This window comes from Rhagoletis pomonella, unplaced genomic scaffold (assembly GCF_013731165.1).
Source record: "Rhagoletis pomonella isolate Grant_MI unplaced genomic scaffold, Rhpom_1.0 Rhpom_scaffold_00003, whole genome shotgun sequence".
NCBI lineage: Eukaryota > Metazoa > Arthropoda > Insecta > Diptera > Tephritidae > Rhagoletis > Rhagoletis pomonella.
Genome location: NW_023458557.1, coordinates 97253072 through 97272761, shown reverse-complemented (window position 1 = coordinate 97272761; position 19690 = coordinate 97253072). Strand labels below are relative to the sequence as shown.

Genomic DNA, 19690 nt, shown 5'->3' with positions numbered 1-19690 from the left:
GGTTAAAAAGTTTTACTTGGAAAATTTTGTTGAAAAGGGTTGCCACCCGTTTAGTAACTCAAAATTTAATTTACAATTTAATTGACAAGTTAATTTAAATATTTAAATATGGGTATAAAACGGGGAGAAGGAGGTTAACGTAAGTTCCATTTCCAAAATATTTTTGAAGACGGTTGCCACCAATTAAAAAAATCTAGTTTAATTTTATGAAAAGTCAGATGAAGCGTTACAAAACAGGTGTCAAAAGAAAGTAATAAAAGAAAGCCTTTCCTCAAAAATATTTCTGAGCAGGGTTGCTAACTGTTTTAAAAGTCAAATTTAACTTTGTTTAACTTAGGAAGGTTGGGAAGTTTTTACCGCAATGTTTTATTAATTATCGAAATAATAAAAATGAATTACATTCATGGCTCTCATTTGAGAATTGCTCGAAACAGGCTTAACTCAGTGGCATAGTGAATTTCTAAACGCTCAACGAGGTCTCATTTCAGAACGTTCAGCTAATCGACAACCTGATTTTCGGATATTTGGAACAACTTATGTATGAAATTTGATGTGAGTGTTTGTTCGTAGAACTGCTCCCAACTAAAAATGTAGATACATATTTATGTATGCAGAATATTTACTCGCTTGATTGCCATTCGGTGAAAATTTCACGCTCAATGAAGGCATTATGGTGACTCAACATGCGAATGGATTTCAACTTTACCCCAAACATGATTCTCTCTAACAAACATGCACACACAACATACATACAAACATACATGTTTATGTAAATATGAAGGTCTTATTTGTGCCCAGACCAAGTCATTGATGCCATGGCTTATATGCAGCTTAACACATGAAAATACATAAAATATGTTGCAGTTCGTTCCGTTGAATTGGGAAATCAAGCGGAATGAAAACATGTAATCAAAAAAATACACTTCATTTATAACGGTGCGCAAATAACTACTTAAGACGGCATTTTTATTTTTATTTTTGAAATAATAGTAGTATGCATGGATAAGGACAACTCTAATGCGAAAGTACAACTAAACCGAGCACTAATATTCACTTTGAACTCGAAACATAAAATTGGATTTATTGCTTATGAACTCTAACGATTCCAACTGACCATTAACTACGTTTTCAACTAGCTTTCAGATAACATTGACATTGTTTTAGCTTCCTAACAGCAAACTAGGCTAAAAAGCCAAGTGCTGTGCATTGGAAATCCATTAGTGGCACATTTTCGAGAGCCAAACGCAACATCCGATGCATTGGTAGTAATTGCTGGCGGCTTTGATGCGGGTCGCTAACGTCGATACGTCGATTATTGCCACCGGTGTGCAAGTACATGGCATGATAATATATGTATATATTCATACAATTTTGTTGTTTTTTTCTACAATGTAACCAAAATTTCAGGAAGGGAAAGTGAAATATTTCTGGTACATTTAGCCTGAGGACTCTCAAAACGGCTACTGGAGAGTTAGGAATGGTGAAAGCTAAAACTACAAGCATCTACTTAAATGCGGTAGTCATTACAAAGAAAGTGAGTGCGAAAAGTCTAGCTATATTAAAAGATGTGCGAGGATGTATATATGTATTAAATTAAATACCTCTTTTAATTAAATGTGTCCTATGGAAAAATGTTTACGAATAATTTTTTTAAATAATTGCAAACATGGAAGCATTCAACGTAAACAGTTTTCTTCTTTCATTTTTCAAATAAATAAATAAAAAACTAGTGCGACGCGAAATTTAATTATGTTAAAAAAAAAATAAACTTCAAGTCGGTTCATATTTGGTGTAAATAAAAAAAATGCTCGAAATTTCTCAAATATTGTTTTTAAGTTTTCACTTCCGATGTGGTATAACAAACAATTTTTTTTTTATGGAAAATTGATCTCGCATTTTAGAAAGCGAGAAGTTTAGAGATTTTTTTTTTTCAATACCAAAAAATACTTTAGAAAAACCGAATTTTAATTTTTACTATTCTTTGGAAGCCCATCATTCGAAAAATAGCCATCATATAAAGCAAAAAAAAAAAAACAATTCATATTTCACGCAGGTACAATTATCGAAAAAATATGAAGGGATTCTAAAGCATCACCCTTTCATCCCTGCTGCTTGATGCGAAATGCCCCATTTACACACGTTTTAGTACATATATTATAGTGCGAATAGGATAAAGTGAATGAGACATACATACACTTTTGTACCTTTCATAAAATATATGTATGTATGTATACATAAGTATGTACAGTGGTCCACAAAATAATAGGAGTGCGTTATTTTGGTCAGTTTTTGCTATTTGTCTTTTGTTTATTTAATGTTTATTATTTTTATACAAAAGTCAAGCTGGGTGTACAACAAACAACGAATAAATTCAGATTTCAACCTTTGTACAAAAATTATTAAAATTCTGTAAATTTTCACCAAAATATCAAACTTTTTAATCAGAACCTTCAGAGAAAATTCTGGTATGCAGTTTTATAGCCCATTCAATTCTAGTCTGAAGAAGTGCAAGTTTCAAGCTGCTAAAAAATTCCGTTGATTTTTGGCAATTTTTTTTGCTGGCACTGTCCCCATATAAAAGAAAATTGTTTTCCATACTTTGTATGGAAAAAACGGTGAACACCTTCAACCGAAAAAATTCTCAAAAATCAACGGAATTTTTTAGCAGCTTGAAACTTGCTTTTCTTCAGACTAGAATTGAATGGGCTACACAACTGCATTCCAACATATTTTCTACAGATTCTGGTTAAATAGTTTGAAATTTTGGTGAAAATTTGCAGAATTTTTATAATTTTTGTACAAACTTGAAAATGTAAATTTATATTGTGTTTGTTGTATTACCAGCTAGGCTTTTACAAAAAAATACGAAACATTAAATAAACTAAAGACAAATAGCCAAAACAGGTTAAAATATCGCACTCCTATTATTTTGTGGACAACTGTATATATGTACATGCATATGTGTTAGCGTATATTTACTATTTACACTCAGGTGCCAAAGCATGTAAAATAAAATTGCTTTGCAATAAGAACTTTGCCATTTGTAGTTGTTTTTGGTTATGTATTTATTTATACATAATTTATAAAGTATATTTACATGCGTTCATGATTTTTATTAAAGTACTAAAGTCTCGTACATATAAAGCAGACACAAACTACATACATATGTACATATATACGTATGATTTTTTTTTTGTGCATAATAAATAAAAAAAAAATATAACAAAACATCAAATTTTTTTTTTTGCCCCCCCCCCCCGCACACATAAGCCATTTATAAAACTTACATTAAATAAAGCAGTAAACTTCTGTTTGCTGTGAATGAGTTTTTTATGAGCCACAATAGTACCATATTAGTAGTTATGTATGTATGTAGTTGTTATTTCTAAAAAAAAAAATATGCAAGCGCTTGGGTGCAATCGTAATTTATGGTTATATGACATTTATTTTATTTTGCATACACAATCTGGCTGTGATTTGAGTTATGAGCCACTGTGGCTGTTGTCGCAAATGAATGCAACTCAAAGATTTCACAAGCAGCAGATGATTTTTATTGCAATTGCTGCAAAAGCTCAGCTCTTGCTTTTCTCACACATTTACTACATGCAATATAGCAACTGATGTGAATATGTTTATACCCTGCAAACCAAAGTTCCCGAAATCTTAAGGAAATCGTTAGGAGTATCTCATTTCCGTAACGATTTTTTTTACGAATTTTCAAAGAAAATTATATGAAGTGGTCGACACGAAATCGTAAAGAAATTTCTGTACGAAAAATAAAGAAAATTCTGAAAAAAGTCTGCAAGAAATTCTTCACATAGCAGCATTATTTTCATTTCTTCACCGATTTTCTTCCGAAATTTCGTAAAAGAATGGAAGTGTGCGTAATTTATTTCATTTTAGAAAATTCGGAAAAAAATCGGATGGGATCTCTCCGAATTCGTTAAAATTTCTTTACGATTCAGAATACTCTGAAAAAATGGTTTGCAGGGTAAGTACATATGTGCATATTTACATCTGTATATGTATGTATGTTTGAATCAGATATATGACAGGTAATTTGTGAGCAGCTTTATATAAACATAAATGCACTAGCAAATACCCGCTTGCTTTCCGGCGCCTGAAAAGAACTTTTGCGTTGGCCATTGCAAAAATAGCGTCAGATTTCAAATCTTGCACACACTGTATAACTAATACATTAGACCAAGCCAAAAAAAAAAAATGAAAATCCTGCAATGCAACCGGAATAAGACTCAAGTTTAAGCATTTGGTATAGTAATGATCCTCCATGAATCTCCCCTCTCTAGAGTAAATGTAAGGGGTCGCGCGTTGAGTCTTTAGTTTTCCCATAGGATTTACACGAAAGAAATGAGTTAGTTTCTCTTGGGGTCAATCTAGTTTTCTAGGATCAATTAAAACGCTCGAAACTCTAAAAATACATTGATTACATGTCGTGCAGGTATTATGCATGTTCAGATTCCTTAATACCAAAAAAAAAAAAAAAAATATTGGTATGTACTAGATTTGACCCAAATAGGACAAGGGATTAAAAAAGGATAATTTCGGAATTTAAATAACCTGAGCCTGCATAATACTTAAATGGCACGTAATCAATGTATTCTTAAGAGTTTCGAGCATTTTCATTGATCCTAGAATCCGATCGGATCTCTTACAATTATCCTAGAGAGGGGAGATTCATGGAGGATCATTACTATACCAAATGCTAAAATTTTAGTCTTAGTCTGCTTGCATTCAGGATTTCTTTCTTTTATTCATTTTATTTTAGAGTCTCATATAATATTCCAGAACGTAATCTAAGCTCTGTATTTTCTACAGTTGTTTTCACGTTTCTTTTTTTGGTTTATCTAATTTTCTAATTCATAATATTTATATGCACAAGTATAATAAACTATTTAGTATAACAAAGCGCAAGTTCGATCTAGCTAGGACTTATCGTTGATTTTTGGCAATTTTTTGTTCACCCATTTTCTTCCACACATAGTATGCTCGAGATTTTTTTGTACCGAAGAAAATAATATCACAATCCGCAAACAATTATTAGAAATTAATGCGCTTACAGCACTGCATACTGCAACTGTTGTTGTAAAATTTTGATGATTTTTTCTGATTTTTCAACAAAGTTTGAAATATGGACTTATATGGTTTTTGTTAAATGGTGAGCTGTTTATTCAAAAAAAAAATGCGTTAAACAAACAAAACCAATTACGCACGTTTGGCAAAAATAGTAAGAGTTAAGAGTCAAATTTTCTTCACAATTCTACTGCTGGTAGATTTCTCAAGGGAAATATTTTTTTTTTTTCGATAAAAAATTTTTGATTTTTAACTTTTTATAGGAATTCTAAGAACAAATTTATTTTCCCTAAATAAAATATATGGAAGACTTCAAAGTCCTGGCGTCATAGATTTTCTGTGTATTTTTGGACTACCCTAATGTACATACTTATGTAGTTGACTACTTGTTGGATTTAAAATGGTTTCTGTACAAACATGCTGTACTGAAATGGTTGACAACAGTGCCCTGCAGATTTTTCTTCAAAACTCAGATCTACGAGTTACGAGTTGTTGTAGGGGGGTTTATAGAATACTATACTTAGAGTGAAAAATTTGCAAAATTTCTCCAAAAGTATATTCACTGAAAAGTGGATCAACTTGTATCGAGGTATCAGCACAGTGGATTAGGGTGGGAGTACTCAAATTCACCCGAAGTGGAAGATCGACCTACGTATCTGGGCAGCTGGTTGGAAAACGCGCTATCTCAGCAAATTTTTTAAAAACGCCCGTTTTCAGAATTTGGTCGAAGAACGCCCTAACTCTGCTGCGTTTTTGAACTATTTGTGTCCTTCAACCAAATTCTGAGATGGGCGTTTTTGATAAATTTGCTGAGAAAAGGGGTTTTCGAAGCGGCTGCCAAAACAAGTCAGCCGTCTATTTGTAAAAGTCAAAATTTTTTTAAATTCTACCAAAAACTTGGCAAAAACTTCGTCCATAACAATAAATCTTATTACAAACCACGTATGATTGACAATCATAAACATTTCCACAAAATATGTATGTATGTAAAATATCTCGACATATTTGACTCATCTTTGGTTATGAAATTGAGCTAGAAGCTCATTTATTATAACTCAAATCACCATTCGCTTAAATCAATCGAAATTTATCTTAGGCAATTTTCCCTTTCGAAAGTTATTCAAATAAAAAAAGTTGCCAAACTACTCACTTCGCCAATAGCCAATTTTCTGAATAGCTTATCAGTCAAGTCGCTTCCCCATTCTTGCGCCATACAAAAGAATTATGGAATATATTCGCGAAAAATTAACGAATTCCTGCAAAATGTAATTTATGCAAATCGATAGTTTACCATCATGAAAAAATATGCAATTTTCTGAATTTATGCAAACACGCGCATAATCGAAGGATGTGTCAAGAGTACAGCGGGAGCACAAAAACTTATGTTTTCGTCAGAAACATAGTTCAGCAAGACAAAAACAAAAAATGTCATTGCCTTTAACTGCTGCCTGCCTTGACTGCTTGTTGTGTTTTTTTTTTTTTTTTTTTGTGTTGTCACCGCGGAAACACTTCCTCATTGTTTACTCGGCGTACACAAAATCAAGGCGCATTGGCACAATTTCCATACACAAAATGCAATTTACCCGTACACATTTCGAAACATGGACGTTTATCTACACTGCCAGCAAATTTTTTACAATATATGCAAAAAAAAATGTTTCTAATATTTTTCGGATTTTTTTTTTGTTGAAGGTGGTTTGCATTTTGCCATGTAAAGTATTTTCGAAAAAAAAAAATTTTGTATGGAAGAGACTGCGTGAAAAAAATTGCGAAAAATCAACGGTAATTCCTAGTTACTTAAAACTTGTACTTTGTTATAATAAACTTGATTGGGCTACAAATCTGCATACTCAAAAGAATTCTAAAAAATCTGATTAAAAAGTTCAAAATTTGCATGAAAGTTTGCTGAATTTTCGTGAGTTTTGCACAAAGTTTAGGAATTATATTTTTATGTTTTTTGTTGTAGAATGAACCATATTTTTATAAAAATATTAGGAAAAACCTTGTTGCATATAATGTGAAAAATTTGCTGTGCCAATACTTTTGGCCGGCAGTGTAAGAATGTGAACGCCTGTGTACGTTTGTGTGTGCGGTTTTTGGTTACTTTTATTTATGCAAAACTGGAGTAACTACTTTGCCATGGTTGACAGCCTTGTGACCCAGTGACAGATGGCTTTTCTTGTTTATTTTTTTGGAGCATCTTGCTAAGGGTATTCACAATTTTAAAAATGTCCAGTCTACGTAAACTGTTAAGTTAAATGTTATATGTACATATCACTTTGTAGTTGAAAACATCATCCATATAGGAGCTGGTTTTTATGATATTAGGACAACCATATATACTTACAAGGATAAGGTCTCTAAAGCATAAATTAAAACAGAGAGCTTTTACCTTGTCCACGTCTATACAAATGCATAGAAAGCTTAAGCAAGGTTTGCATGGGGGCGAGGTAGTGCTTATCACTGTTCCAAAGGAATCTTCGCCTAAATTAATCTCACCTGATCCGTTGGTCTTGTTAAATAAAGAGAGCGTGTATTGATTCTTCTTGGATAGTTTCGATTGAATAAATTTAGGGGTCGTAGTTTTAGACTAAAATTGTTTGAAGCAAAGCGGCTATGCTTCTCCAAATAAAGTTACGTATCGTTTCCAATTTTGGGCCGACGAGACTGCAGGCCATCTTGATTTGAGGTGTCGGTATTTAATTAGTCTCACTAGATGTCCTGAATGAAGGTCGTGCTCCGCCATCGTTAGTCACATCTTCGACAGATTTGTTATCTTAAACTCTATGTATATTTGGTCGTATGGCCCACGTCCAAGGAGATCCTGTAGTTCATATATATACATATTTCTTGTCTTCATATATTCAGAGTAGGCAATGATAGTTTCTCAGGTATATCTGAGTCACGAAGCAGAAGCCACAGATTCGCAATAGAGAAGCACGACGAGGAGAAAGCAGCTGTCGGCTTGCCTTTGCTTTCACGCGCTGTAGTTAATATGCGTTCAACCTGAATTTTGCGGAATTCTCAAACTCGAAAGAAACCGTAATTTCACTCGATATATTTTATATGAATACCCACAAATTCCTATGGCTTACGTGTACATATGTATGTACTTATGTACATCGAGTATGTATACCAACTTTCATATTTTGAGAACATACAGGCCAACAATGAGCTTGCAATTTATTGCACACAAGCAAATTCAACTGGGCATGGCCAATGCTGATTACAACAATAAAGTCAAAGTTGATATTTTAGTAAAAGCAACAAACCAGAAAGCGGGTGATTACTGAAACGGCCCAGGAGAAGTTGAGCCGATCACACGAATGTACGCAAGACCCAACTATTGGGAATGGATTGACCATTTGCTTGGCAGTTTAGGGAACACAATTTTGCAGACCTTTTGAAGTAACAGCAAAATTAAGCTTACATTTTTCTTTTAACAATGGCAATGGTAGCTAACTTCTGTGATACAATGCGAACGTAATTGGTATTGACTGCCTGGGTTTAGGCGTACAGGCATGAATTGTGACTAGTTATGTGCACAAACGTGCATACATCTCGAGCACACATACAAAAATCTATGTCTATATGCATGGATAATGTGTGAACTAGCAAATGCTGGGCCATAACATACTCCTACTTAAGTGTCAGTCGCAGCTTTCGTTTGAAGTATAGGCCAATCAATTGACAAATGTGCTTTGCGTGCCAGGAAACCGTAAGCTAATCAAGCCTTTCTCCACACTTTTCACTCTTTTATTTTGGTTTATCTTTTACTTTTATCTTCGCTTAGCTTATGAGGAGTTTTTGGTGTTACCTCCAGTGTTGCCATTTTAGCCGTTTTTCGGCTAGATTTGCGATAGCAAACAGAGAAATTTCGGTTAAGACGGCAGCTCATTTGTTGGCAGTTTTGTAAAAAAAAAAGTAGCCGTTTTTAGCCGATTGTGTGATTTCCCTTGTTTTCTTAAAATTCAAATATATATGTTTCCATTTATGACTAAGTGACCCCAAATCTGAAATGGCTACTAGCCGTATCGCGAAGAAAATTTTCATGTCAGGCAGGGTTATATAAAATTAGGCCGATTTCGCTTATTTTCATTTTAAACGAATATGTTTTTTCTAAAGAAGGCCATAGCGGGAGTTTTCTTCATAAAATGTTTGTTATGAATGTCTTAAATTTTAGTGTGAAGTTTTATTCGCAAACTTAGAAAATAACGCATTGTTTCACTGTTTACTTAACACGCGTTTGTCTTTAGATATAGCGCGAACACGCAGAATAAATATTACAGATACATAGATATTGTCTTGCCAGATAGCGCATATTCAATTCAATAAACAAACTTATTTGCTGAGAACTTATTTAAATTGCAAGAACTGAAGGCCAACTTGAATTAAAATAACCAACACTGAAATGCATCAAAATGAAAATAAAAGAGCACAAATTTCTATGTAAAGCAAAACTCTCTGGGAACCCTACAATACATCTTTCGCTCATATTACTGGTCATCTGCATGGAAAATCTGCACCTTTTTGGCATCATACTTTACATCAGAACTGAAGGGATTTCTGGAAAATCTGACCAGTTCTTTTGTGTAAATGTGAATTTGCACCCCTTGTCAACATATGGCCTCGGTTGATGTTACCCACCAAACAATTTGTGTTGCCGGCAATAAGAAAACGTGTCGCCCTCGGAAACAAATTTATTGCCGGTAATATTGCCATCGAATCGATTTCCTATTACCGGTCGCTCTAAAACGTCCGCCGAAGGCAACTCGCCTGGGTGAGTCGTTTTCTTATTACCTGAATGAGTCCTTTTCTTATCGCTTCAGGCGATATTTGGAATAATTTTATTCTTCTTAATACTTCATTTATTTTTTTGTATACCAAATTGCAACTTACAATCGGAATTAATTCATTTTCTCGCTGTGAGACTTCCTATTTTTTCAATCTTGTCCTTGGGCATAATTTAGATGCTTTTGGCCAATGCTATTGACGCCATATTCATAAGTTTCCGAATTTTTGAGAACTTTTTTATTCAAAATTGACATGAACGAAGTGGTGTTGCCGATTTGTCACCACAGCAATAAATCGGTGAGTCGCCAATTTGTTGCCATTGACGATTGTTGCCTATTTCTGATGTTTTGCATGGTGGGTAACTTAAAGTCTTTGTTTTACTGCTTTAAATTTATGTGTATTGGTTTTTATTTGAGTGTATTGAGAATTGGTAAGTCAAGGCTTTTCTTGTAGGGAAGACAATAGATTTGTTGTTCGAAAATCCAGCGAGAATTATCACTCAAAATATCAGATAGTAAGGAAAAATGCTCCCCAATTTTCCCTCAAGTAGAGAAACTTGCAAATTTCTGCACGAACGAAAATTTGCAGGAATATGCAAGTTGCATTTCAAACAAAAGAAATTTGTATAGAATTTTTAAAATTCTTTCAGAGGAGCAACAAACAGTATCAACATGTATATTTCTTGTTAGTCCGACTTTCTTCAACATACGTTTCAATTTCTTTGTTGGGTTTCCTGTATCGACTCTGGTTGAGATTGCATTCAGATTACCAATATGTAAAGTTTTTTTTTAGCCGAGTACCTTTCAAATAATTTGAATTAACTAAATTAATTAAGTAAACAAGTGGTTACTTACATTTCCAACTTTAAAATCGCTAAGTTTGTAAATTTTTAAATTTAACGAACTTGATAATTGAAATTATCGTTGACGAAAAATCCAACCTTGTGCCACAATCATATGTTTTTCCTAATTGCAAATTCTTGCTGCACAATTTTTTCCAGCTTGAATTTGCAACTTCTCTCCAAGAACTAGTCTTTCTACTTGTGATTTATTTAAATAAAACATGTGAAATTTAATTGAAACAGTTTAGCCGTTTTTAGCCGGTTTTTTTTTGGCAATTTAGCCGGTTGGTTCAAAAAGTTCTGGCAACACTGGTCACCTCTACATTCATATGCTTACCCACATACAAGCCGCTGATATAATGGCAATCCATTTATATGTTTGAGCCGCAGCCTCCTTGTTAGAGGTTTTTTTGATGAAGAGAAAGCGTGTGACCTTTTTCAATGTTTGCTTGGCAAATATTTTTTTTCCACATAGCGCGAAAGAAAATAAGTTGCATATTTTAAGATAAGGCGCACATGAAGACTGCTACCTACATTTGCATATTAATAACTGCATATGTTATTTTTTTTTTAAATATGAGACTAATGCAATCTTAATGCGGGAAGTAATTCCAAGCTACTGAGCCACTTTTAATGAGATACATTTGAAAATATTGTACACAAGCTAAAGAAGATCATAGCTTATTTTCTTTATCAGCTTATATTTTTACCTCAAATTCAAATGCATATTATTTGCAAGAATAGTTACGAAAAATAAAAGCCCACATTTGTCATTGAGGATGTGAGCACATTTAACGAGTTGTTTTTTTTTAGCGTCACTCCTTTTTCTCGCCAGAAACAAAAAACAATAGAGTTCCAGAAATAAGTTCAATGAAAAATAAATCACGTATTTTAATCATTTTAGCTTTAGCCCTATTTAGGTGGAAAAGTACCGAAATTACTAATGCTTTCTTTGCCTCTCGAAAAAATCATAATGTTTTTTTTTTATAACTATGGGAAGCTTTCAGATAGAATGTTAATATTAAAGCCAATGAAAGTTGGCATCAAATACAATATATCTGTAAAGTTTTAAAAGCGTGCCACCAGATTAAAAAAAAAATACAAATGGCAGCATACAGGATATCTGTCGCAGCTAAATTGTAATTTTTGAAATCTAGCCATTTATTTATTTTACAAATTTAAGATACTTCAAAATATTAACATTAAACGGTGAAAATTTTCTTTTTGCCAAAACGAACCAATCTAGAGCAATAAAACTAGTGATCCACCAAATGAAAAATAATTACATTGATTATAACATGACGACGATTTGCGAAATAAAAATCTTTTCAATTTCTATTGGCACACTCGAAATTCATTCGCAAATTGTTATAAACATTCGTTAGAAAAGCTGTAGAAAAATACTCCACAATATTTAATACGCAATATTTAATTACTTTTTAAATAATAAGCTAAGACGTGCGAATAAGTGTTATTTGGCTGTTTATGGTGCTACAGGGCGTATACGTTACATACAGACTACGGGTATATGAGCACGAGAAAACACGTATGAGAACAAAATTGTTGCATAAATTAACATTGTTCTAAATATATATAAAAAAAAAATTTTTTAACAAAACAGTTTAAACTCTAATATAAGTTTCATAGCTTTTCTAAATTTCTCATTTAGTATATTTACTGAAAACATTTACTGCAGCTCATACACATAACACATACATAACTCTAGAAATATTTAGCAATTTTCAGGAGGCAAATTAATATACCAACATAGTACAATATTTTCATATGTGTAAAAAATTTGCATAATTTTCTCATAAATGCAGCACTTAAATCAACCCAAAAACTTGTAATGAAAGTTTTCGTATAATTTAGGGCCACTTAAATGGCCACTCGGCAGCAACTTGAGCACCAAAGCTACTCACGTGCATAAGTATGAAAGCTGCTGCATGCCACTACATATGAAGCAAAAACACTCCACAAGCTCTGCGTATTTGCTTTGTAAAAAGTTTCAAATAGGTTTTAAAGCAAATAACAGCTGGCCAGTAAAATTTTGCTAAATTTAAATCAAACAATGGTGAGGCTTTTGTATGGTGCTTGAAGTTAGTATGCATTTTTTCCCCCTAAATTGAAAGCAACTTTTCAAAATTAAAAATTTTTCATTAAATAAGTTTTTTTAGTTAAATATTTGTTCAGCTTCGCGCGCGGTATTAACTTTGAATTATGCACCTTTTTGCAGCTATAACTTAAGTCATTAGTGTTACAAATATGGTAGTAGGAAAATTGGGCGCATACTGAAAAAGTCTATGGAAAAATCGTATTTTTCTCTTAAAATTTGTATGAAACTAAAGAAAAATTTAAGTAAATGTAAAAATGTAAGAGTTTTAATAAGCACTTAGTTAGTTAGCTTATTGATTGGGTCTAAAGTTCAATTTCGAAAAAAATTAATGGCATATTCGAATTCCACGTTCGATTCTAAACAAAAATGGTGAACAAAAATATATACCAAAAATGACGTTTGACCCCCCAAATTTTTCAAAGAAAAAATCAGTGTATTATAATTTTTTTCTGAAATAAATAAATTTTTTATTTACATACACAATTTCGTGTTTTCTTCATACAATATACTGCTTTTTCTTTTGAAAATTGGTAGGGACTGAAAGCCCAAATCAAAATCCCAAATATTCACACAAACTTTAGACGAAAAATTCCTTCCAGCATAATCTGTGCTACCAAACACAAGCTTTGTTGCAGTTTTCACAGAACTGTTCCACAAATATCCACAAAGGTCGCATAGCTTGGAAACCTTAGACTGCTCGCCATTTCGTTAGACTATAACAGGCCTAAAATAAATATTTCAAATTCCGCCTTAAATTTACGTACGTTACGCTTTTATAATTTTTTTCAGCACAGCTCGGGTTTTAGGGCATTTTTATTTCATGTAAAAGCATAATAATGCCGGCTTTTTTACAGCCCATTCACACGCCATAAATGGGCAGGCAGCAAAACGTACATACATACGAGTATGTATATTAAATAAATTTTTTAAAGCCTCATTCGGCCGCAAAATGTCGCTAACATAAATAATTTTTTTACTAGGCCACACCTAATTTATTAGAAAAGAAAAATTTGTCAGCAGCTTGACGATAAAGTGCAGCCAATTATGTTCTTACACCCCCAACCAAAGAAAACTCCCACGTATACAATGCACACATAAATTCATCTACATCTACATCTACATCTACATACATGTGTATATGCGCCAACAGTTGCAATTTGATGACGAGTATAAATGAATGTGTGAATATACATAAGTAAGTAAGCGCTAATAAAATCAACAGCAGCGAGCGACCGCAGCCTGGTCGGTTGACAGCAATGCCATAATATTTGTGGCAGCATTCGCTGTGACAGGCAATAAACTGGTTAATATACTTATGCGTCAAGGAATAAAGACCTCGTCGACAACAATTGTGCTGTCGCATGTAATCGTAAAAAATACTCGCCATAAACACATTTCATATATGCACTGGACCATTTTTCCTATTCCGAGCGCCTAGTTGTAGTTGTTTTGCTGGTGAAAAGAGTAGTAGTTGTGCTAAACACAGGAGCAAACACGGAACACACGTTGACAAGCATTGCATGGCCTTCACTGGTAAAAAACGCAAAAACATATTTCACGCTAAGAGTGTGGCCGAGATTATCCTCTATTGGTGTGGGTTTTGAGGTAATAGCGCAAGATTAAGGCACCTGCAATTAATTTTACACCGTTCGCTAAATGGTTTTAGGAGAAGCTTTATCATGGCATCTCGGAAGTTTGCCATTACCTGCGGAGATGGGACCGCTGCTAGAAGAAAGTGTTTTCTGTTTTGAGATGTTGCTCGGACTAGGGATCGAACCTAGGCCCCACCGAGTGGTAGTACGCACTGCTAACCACTCGGCTGCAGCGGCCTTTGCTAATAGCTGCAGTAAATTGGCCGGCCTCATCACCTCTTTGTAGGCGTATACATACATACATGCATATGTAGTAGCGGATGAGAAATGGCGCTTGCAATTGTCGTCGGACGTTATTGTGCGCGTGGTCGTAAAATATCAACACAAATACATACGTTCTTGTGCACAATGTGGCCAATGCGTTACCAACAGTAGTAAAGTGAATACCTTATAAACGAATTTGTGAGTAGATATAATAAATATCTTTAGAGTGTCATTATATATATATTCACTTTCAACAGGAACTTGATATCTGTTAATGTTTTAATTTTCCATAGCGCCACCTATGTATGTGACAGTACTTCTTACGTACTCCTAATCGTAGACTGGCTTTTTTAGTAAAAAAAGAAGAATTTTGTCACCAATTTAGAGGTAGAGGGTTTATATTTTCATAGTTAAGTTGAAGTGTGATGGTGCTTCGTGTTAAGCAGAGAGTTTATTTTATTTTTTTCTGGAATTGTCAAATTTCATTATTATTATTATTATTTTGAAAATGGATCAATGGCGAAATTTTATAAGAACTATATTTCTTAAACTTCTTAATTAATTAAGGAAATGTCTCACTATGGGAAAAAGTTGCCCCTGAAACTTAGGTCCAAAAATACATTAAATACAAAAGTTTAAAATGTCCCCCGAGAATTTTTCTAGTTTTTTCTACAAAAAATTATATTTAGAACTGCCTTACAGCTCATGAAGTTTTCCATGTATTTTATAAGGGAAAATAACCGTTTCGTAGAAATAGTATAGAATTCTCGAAACTAAATTTTTTTCGATCGGAAAAATCTGTTTATCTTCCGATGTCTTTCGATAACAACACCCCATTTTCAATATTAACTATTTTTTATAAATCCCTCAAAAACCCCAAAAAATTCAAAGGGGGGGGGGACTCATAAAAAATCTTTAGTATTAAAAAAATGGTACAATAAGCAATTGGGTACTATTATTTGAAGTCTCCTGAAGAGACACAGTTTTCCGATCGAAAGAAATGTGTTTTTTTTTTAAACAAAAAAATACGGATATTCGTTTTTCCAGTTAGGAAAATTCTTGGGACTAAGAGCTTAACATTTGAATTTTGAATCTACAAGCATATGTACATATCTAAGAAAACTCTCTTCACTAAGACCTATTCGGATTACCTACAATTTTTGGCCACAGTCTGAGAAGCAAATACGATTGATCAAATCTATATACTAGGAAAATAATTAACAGATTTCGAAAATCCGAAAAGTCTTGAACAAATTGTTAGTTATCCCTGAAACCCTTTCAATGAAACGAAGATTCGGAAAAACTTTAAAAACCATGTCAGCTCATAAAAAAAACTGCGAAAATTATGAAGAAATTCAAACAAATTCCGAAAGGTTTCGAAAAATTTTGCTCAAAATATTAAAAGCAAACCACATAAATTTAGTTCTGTATGCTTTGTAGCGCTGTAGTTCAAAATCCAAAACTAACTTTTAGTTTTAAACTCTGATTTATGATTGTAGGTTAGGGTAGGCTGGGTGCAGTTCCATGTGGTACTCACTTCGACTCAGCAAAAGATGGATAAGCTTTAAATATCTGTTGCTGTGACATCATTCAGATCATCAAAGAAATCCGAGGTTTTTCGCTCCGTTTTGCCAATGGCATTTAAAGTGTGTTTCTTCGCCATTCTCGTCGTTGCAGGGTGCGCCCAACCTAGCTGAGCATAATCCAACCATACAATGTTCGATAAGAGAAAGAATGAAAGCTCCATCAACTTTTTACATAACACCCTTACCCTTAATATACATACATATACACATACATTTTCGCCAGCAATGAAAAAAACTCAATAAGTATTTTTGTTTCGCGAGAGGTTGTCATACACAAAACATTTATTTTCTGTATTTATTTTATAAGGAGAAGGGTATTACTTGCACTAATTTTTTTATTTTTTATTTTATTTTTTGGTAATAGAGGAAATTTTAGTTAGAGTTTAAAACTTAAATAGACGTAAATTTATATTTTTAATAGCATCATTGTATTCCCGTTAAAAGTATAAGTTTTATGAATATTGGTAGATTTATTGGTGCCAGCTACAGGTATGTGCGCAAGAAACTTTTTTTTTTTATTTGTTTTCATACATATGTAAGTGATATAAGGAACACCGTGCTAGGTTTAGAGTAGTCGTGAAGTTATTATTAAATCATTGGTGATTGTGATTCGTATCACTTCAGACAAATTTATATTGTTACTTTTATTAAACTGGCCTTTACCAGCGCGAAACTACTGCTGCCTGCCATCACTTGCATTTGATTTTCCGCTTTCCTTTACCCTCCTTCCAAATCCACCATTTCTTGAAATGATTCTTAAAGCTGCTTCGCCATCTTGTGAAAACAGCCGCCTGCATTGAATTTCATTTTGAATCTCCCGTTGAGTCGAAACGCGCTTTCTTCGAATTCTCCCTTTCACCTGCATTCGGCTCATCGCCTGCCTCCTCCTCCTCCTCATTGTCCGCCCCATTCTCAATAGCTTTCGCATTTTTGTCTGCATCATTGCTGGTCGTGCCGAAGTATGCGCCCGTTGGCTCAATATCCACCACCCGCTCTACATCGTCCAGTGGCGGTGGCGCGGGCACTATAATTGTCAATATACCATCGGTGGAACGAGTAGCTTTGGCCAGCGTGGCATCATAATTTCTCGGAAGCTTGTATTTTCGCGTAAATTCGCGCGTAATGCAGAACGTGCTCTTCTCACCGCGATCGTCCTTCTGTTTGCCCGTCAATACAATGGTGTCATTGTTGCGCACCTTCAACACGAGCTCATCGTCGCGGAAGTGATGCACATCGATAACAACCTTGAAGGTGCCCTTGCCCAAGCTGTCCGGCTCATCGCCCCTTTCGATGGTCACACGACTGGCCAAGCACGAACGATGACACCAAGGTCCGTCGTCGCTCCAATGATGTATGTGCCAATCGCGCGCACACACATCTACATCGATGTCGTGATGGCCAAAGGTCGATTTCCAGCGACGCGATGTCGGACACCTGGCATGATAGCTGAAACTATCGATGGGCCAGAGACGCGTGGAGGGCCAATGCCAAAAGTGATCATGTGGCCAATCCCAGTCCCAATCCCAATGCGTTGGCATGACTTCTCACTGATTTACTTAGTTCGCTGTGTGGTTACTGCTGCCCGCTCGACGACGACATTAATATCGTCCTGGTTCTCTTTACACTATCGTCGAATTGTTTTTCTTCTAAGTAGTTGGTGTGTTCGTTGTTGCTGTCGATACGTTGCAACAACGAAATTTTTTTGGAACACCAAAAAAAGTGTTGTCACCACCGCTCACGGCACGTGCCAAGTTCGTACTGATTTGAATGCGCGTTGAGCGATTGGCAATGAAGCCTTTGCCTTCGCAACAGGGCCGTTAACTGAGTGCTGGAATTCGAGGTGAGTTTCATGCCAAGCAAACATTATTTTTGTTTCTAGTTTCTAGTGCGGCCAATTATGCAAAAATTTGCGCTTCTGCAAGGGTAGTGTGCTATGGGTAGGCGGCGAATTCGAGTGAGCTTGGGCCCGGGGGACACTGGAGTACTTTGCATATTTGTGCACAAATGTTAGCATACGAGCTGACGATAAAATCGATTTTTTTTTCGTGAATGTGGTTCAAATTCGAAAAGGTGACTTTGGGATTGAATATCAGTTAGAATTTGAGTTTGAGTTTAAGTTTTAATCCGAGCTTGAGTTTGACTTTGAGTTTGAGTTTCAGTTTAGTAGTAGATATGAGTGTGAAATTGAGTTTGAGTCTGTTTCTGTATGTATAATCTTTAGTTTGAGGTTCAGTTAAAGTTCGAGTTTTGGATTGAGTCTGAGTTTGAGTCTAATTTTGAGTCCGAGTTTGTATATCAGCTTGGCTTGATCTTGAGTTGGAGTTTGAGTTTTACGATGACTTGGAGTTTGAGTTTAAGTCTCAGTTCGAGTTTGAGTTTTACGCTGACTTTGAGTTGAGGTTTGAGTTTGAATTTGATTCTGAGTCTATTTTTGAAATTTGAGTCTGAGCTTAGTTTGAGTGCAAATATGTACGAGTTTAAAATTTATTTTGTAATTGTGTTGGAGCTCTTCAATTAGCATGCTGACTTAACTTCTTCAATTTCAAATTCGATGATAGTGGTTATGCATGCAGGTTTTTTGTTTTTGCACTTCCGCGTTCTATTGTTTGATCGATAATCGATTTTGGCAATAACAAGCACAACAACCTTAATACCGTTTAATTTCACTCGGTGGGCCGTGACAGCTTAGCGCTCAAGTTTCCTGGCTACGTAAATGCACAACTGTATATATGTATATTCACAAACACAGCTATACATAAGTACATCTACGCGAAAATATATTGTACTTCCACGGTTGTCCTGGCGCATGAGTGTTAGAAAATAAGCGCATATCTGTCGCTGAATCTTGTTCACTGCTCACCAAACCACGTATCGCGTACGCTTCGTACCACTCCCTGTGGGCAACCAAGCATGGGCTGGTAAGCGATTCAGTCGGAAAACATGTGAGCATGTAAGTACCTAAATACCATTGCGGTAAGCTACGCGCTTCACTCTACGTGTGTTGTGAATTTACACGCTTAACTTTCGCTACGGAAGTGTAACTAATGAAATTCGTGACCTTATGTGAGATAGCAAACAACATCGGTGGAAAAAAGCTATCATTGCAGTGAACGACGCCGGAACGGAACAAGAATGTAGTGGCGTGCAATAGTATTTACTTGGCAGGTTGGTGGTGCTGTCGTCAATGTTGATGGAACAGAGGTCATTTCAAATGCGCACAGAAATATTATCAACAAAGAAATAAGTGCATTTTAAATGAAATACAGCACAGTGAAGCGCAAATAAAGCAATGAAGCAGCTGAAGTAGGAGAGGGGGCTGAACGGAGAAAAAGTATGGATGAAGAAAGAAAAGATTGCACATGCAGACGTAGCGTTGCAGTTTGAGATCCCGCTTGACGATGCCAGA

General features: G+C 34.8%; 3 protein-coding genes across 3 annotated transcripts in view; 1 reads left to right on the top strand and 2 right to left on the bottom strand.

Annotated features, from left to right (window-relative positions):
• The window catches only part of LOC118735905, a gene marked incomplete at its 3' end in the record, with an annotated part of 539363 nt that overhangs the window by 180798 nt on the left and 338875 nt on the right, over positions 1 to 19690 (bottom strand).
• The window catches only part of LOC118735910 (serine protease inhibitor 42Dd), a 253616-nt gene that overhangs the window by 204346 nt on the left and 29580 nt on the right, over positions 1 to 19690 (top strand). The window lies entirely within an intron of this gene.
• On the bottom strand, positions 16727 to 17822 carry LOC118735911 (alpha-crystallin B chain). The gene has a single exon (XM_036465939.1). The coding sequence runs from the start codon at positions 17820 to 17822 to the stop codon at positions 17088 to 17090; it is 735 nt and encodes a 244-aa protein (XP_036321832.1). The 3' UTR covers positions 16727 to 17087.

Excerpts from the sequence above, each read along its gene's own strand:
- LOC118735911 (XM_036465939.1), bottom strand. The coding sequence starts at position 17,822 with ATGCCAACGCATTGGGATTGGGACTGGGATTGGCCACATGATCACTTT.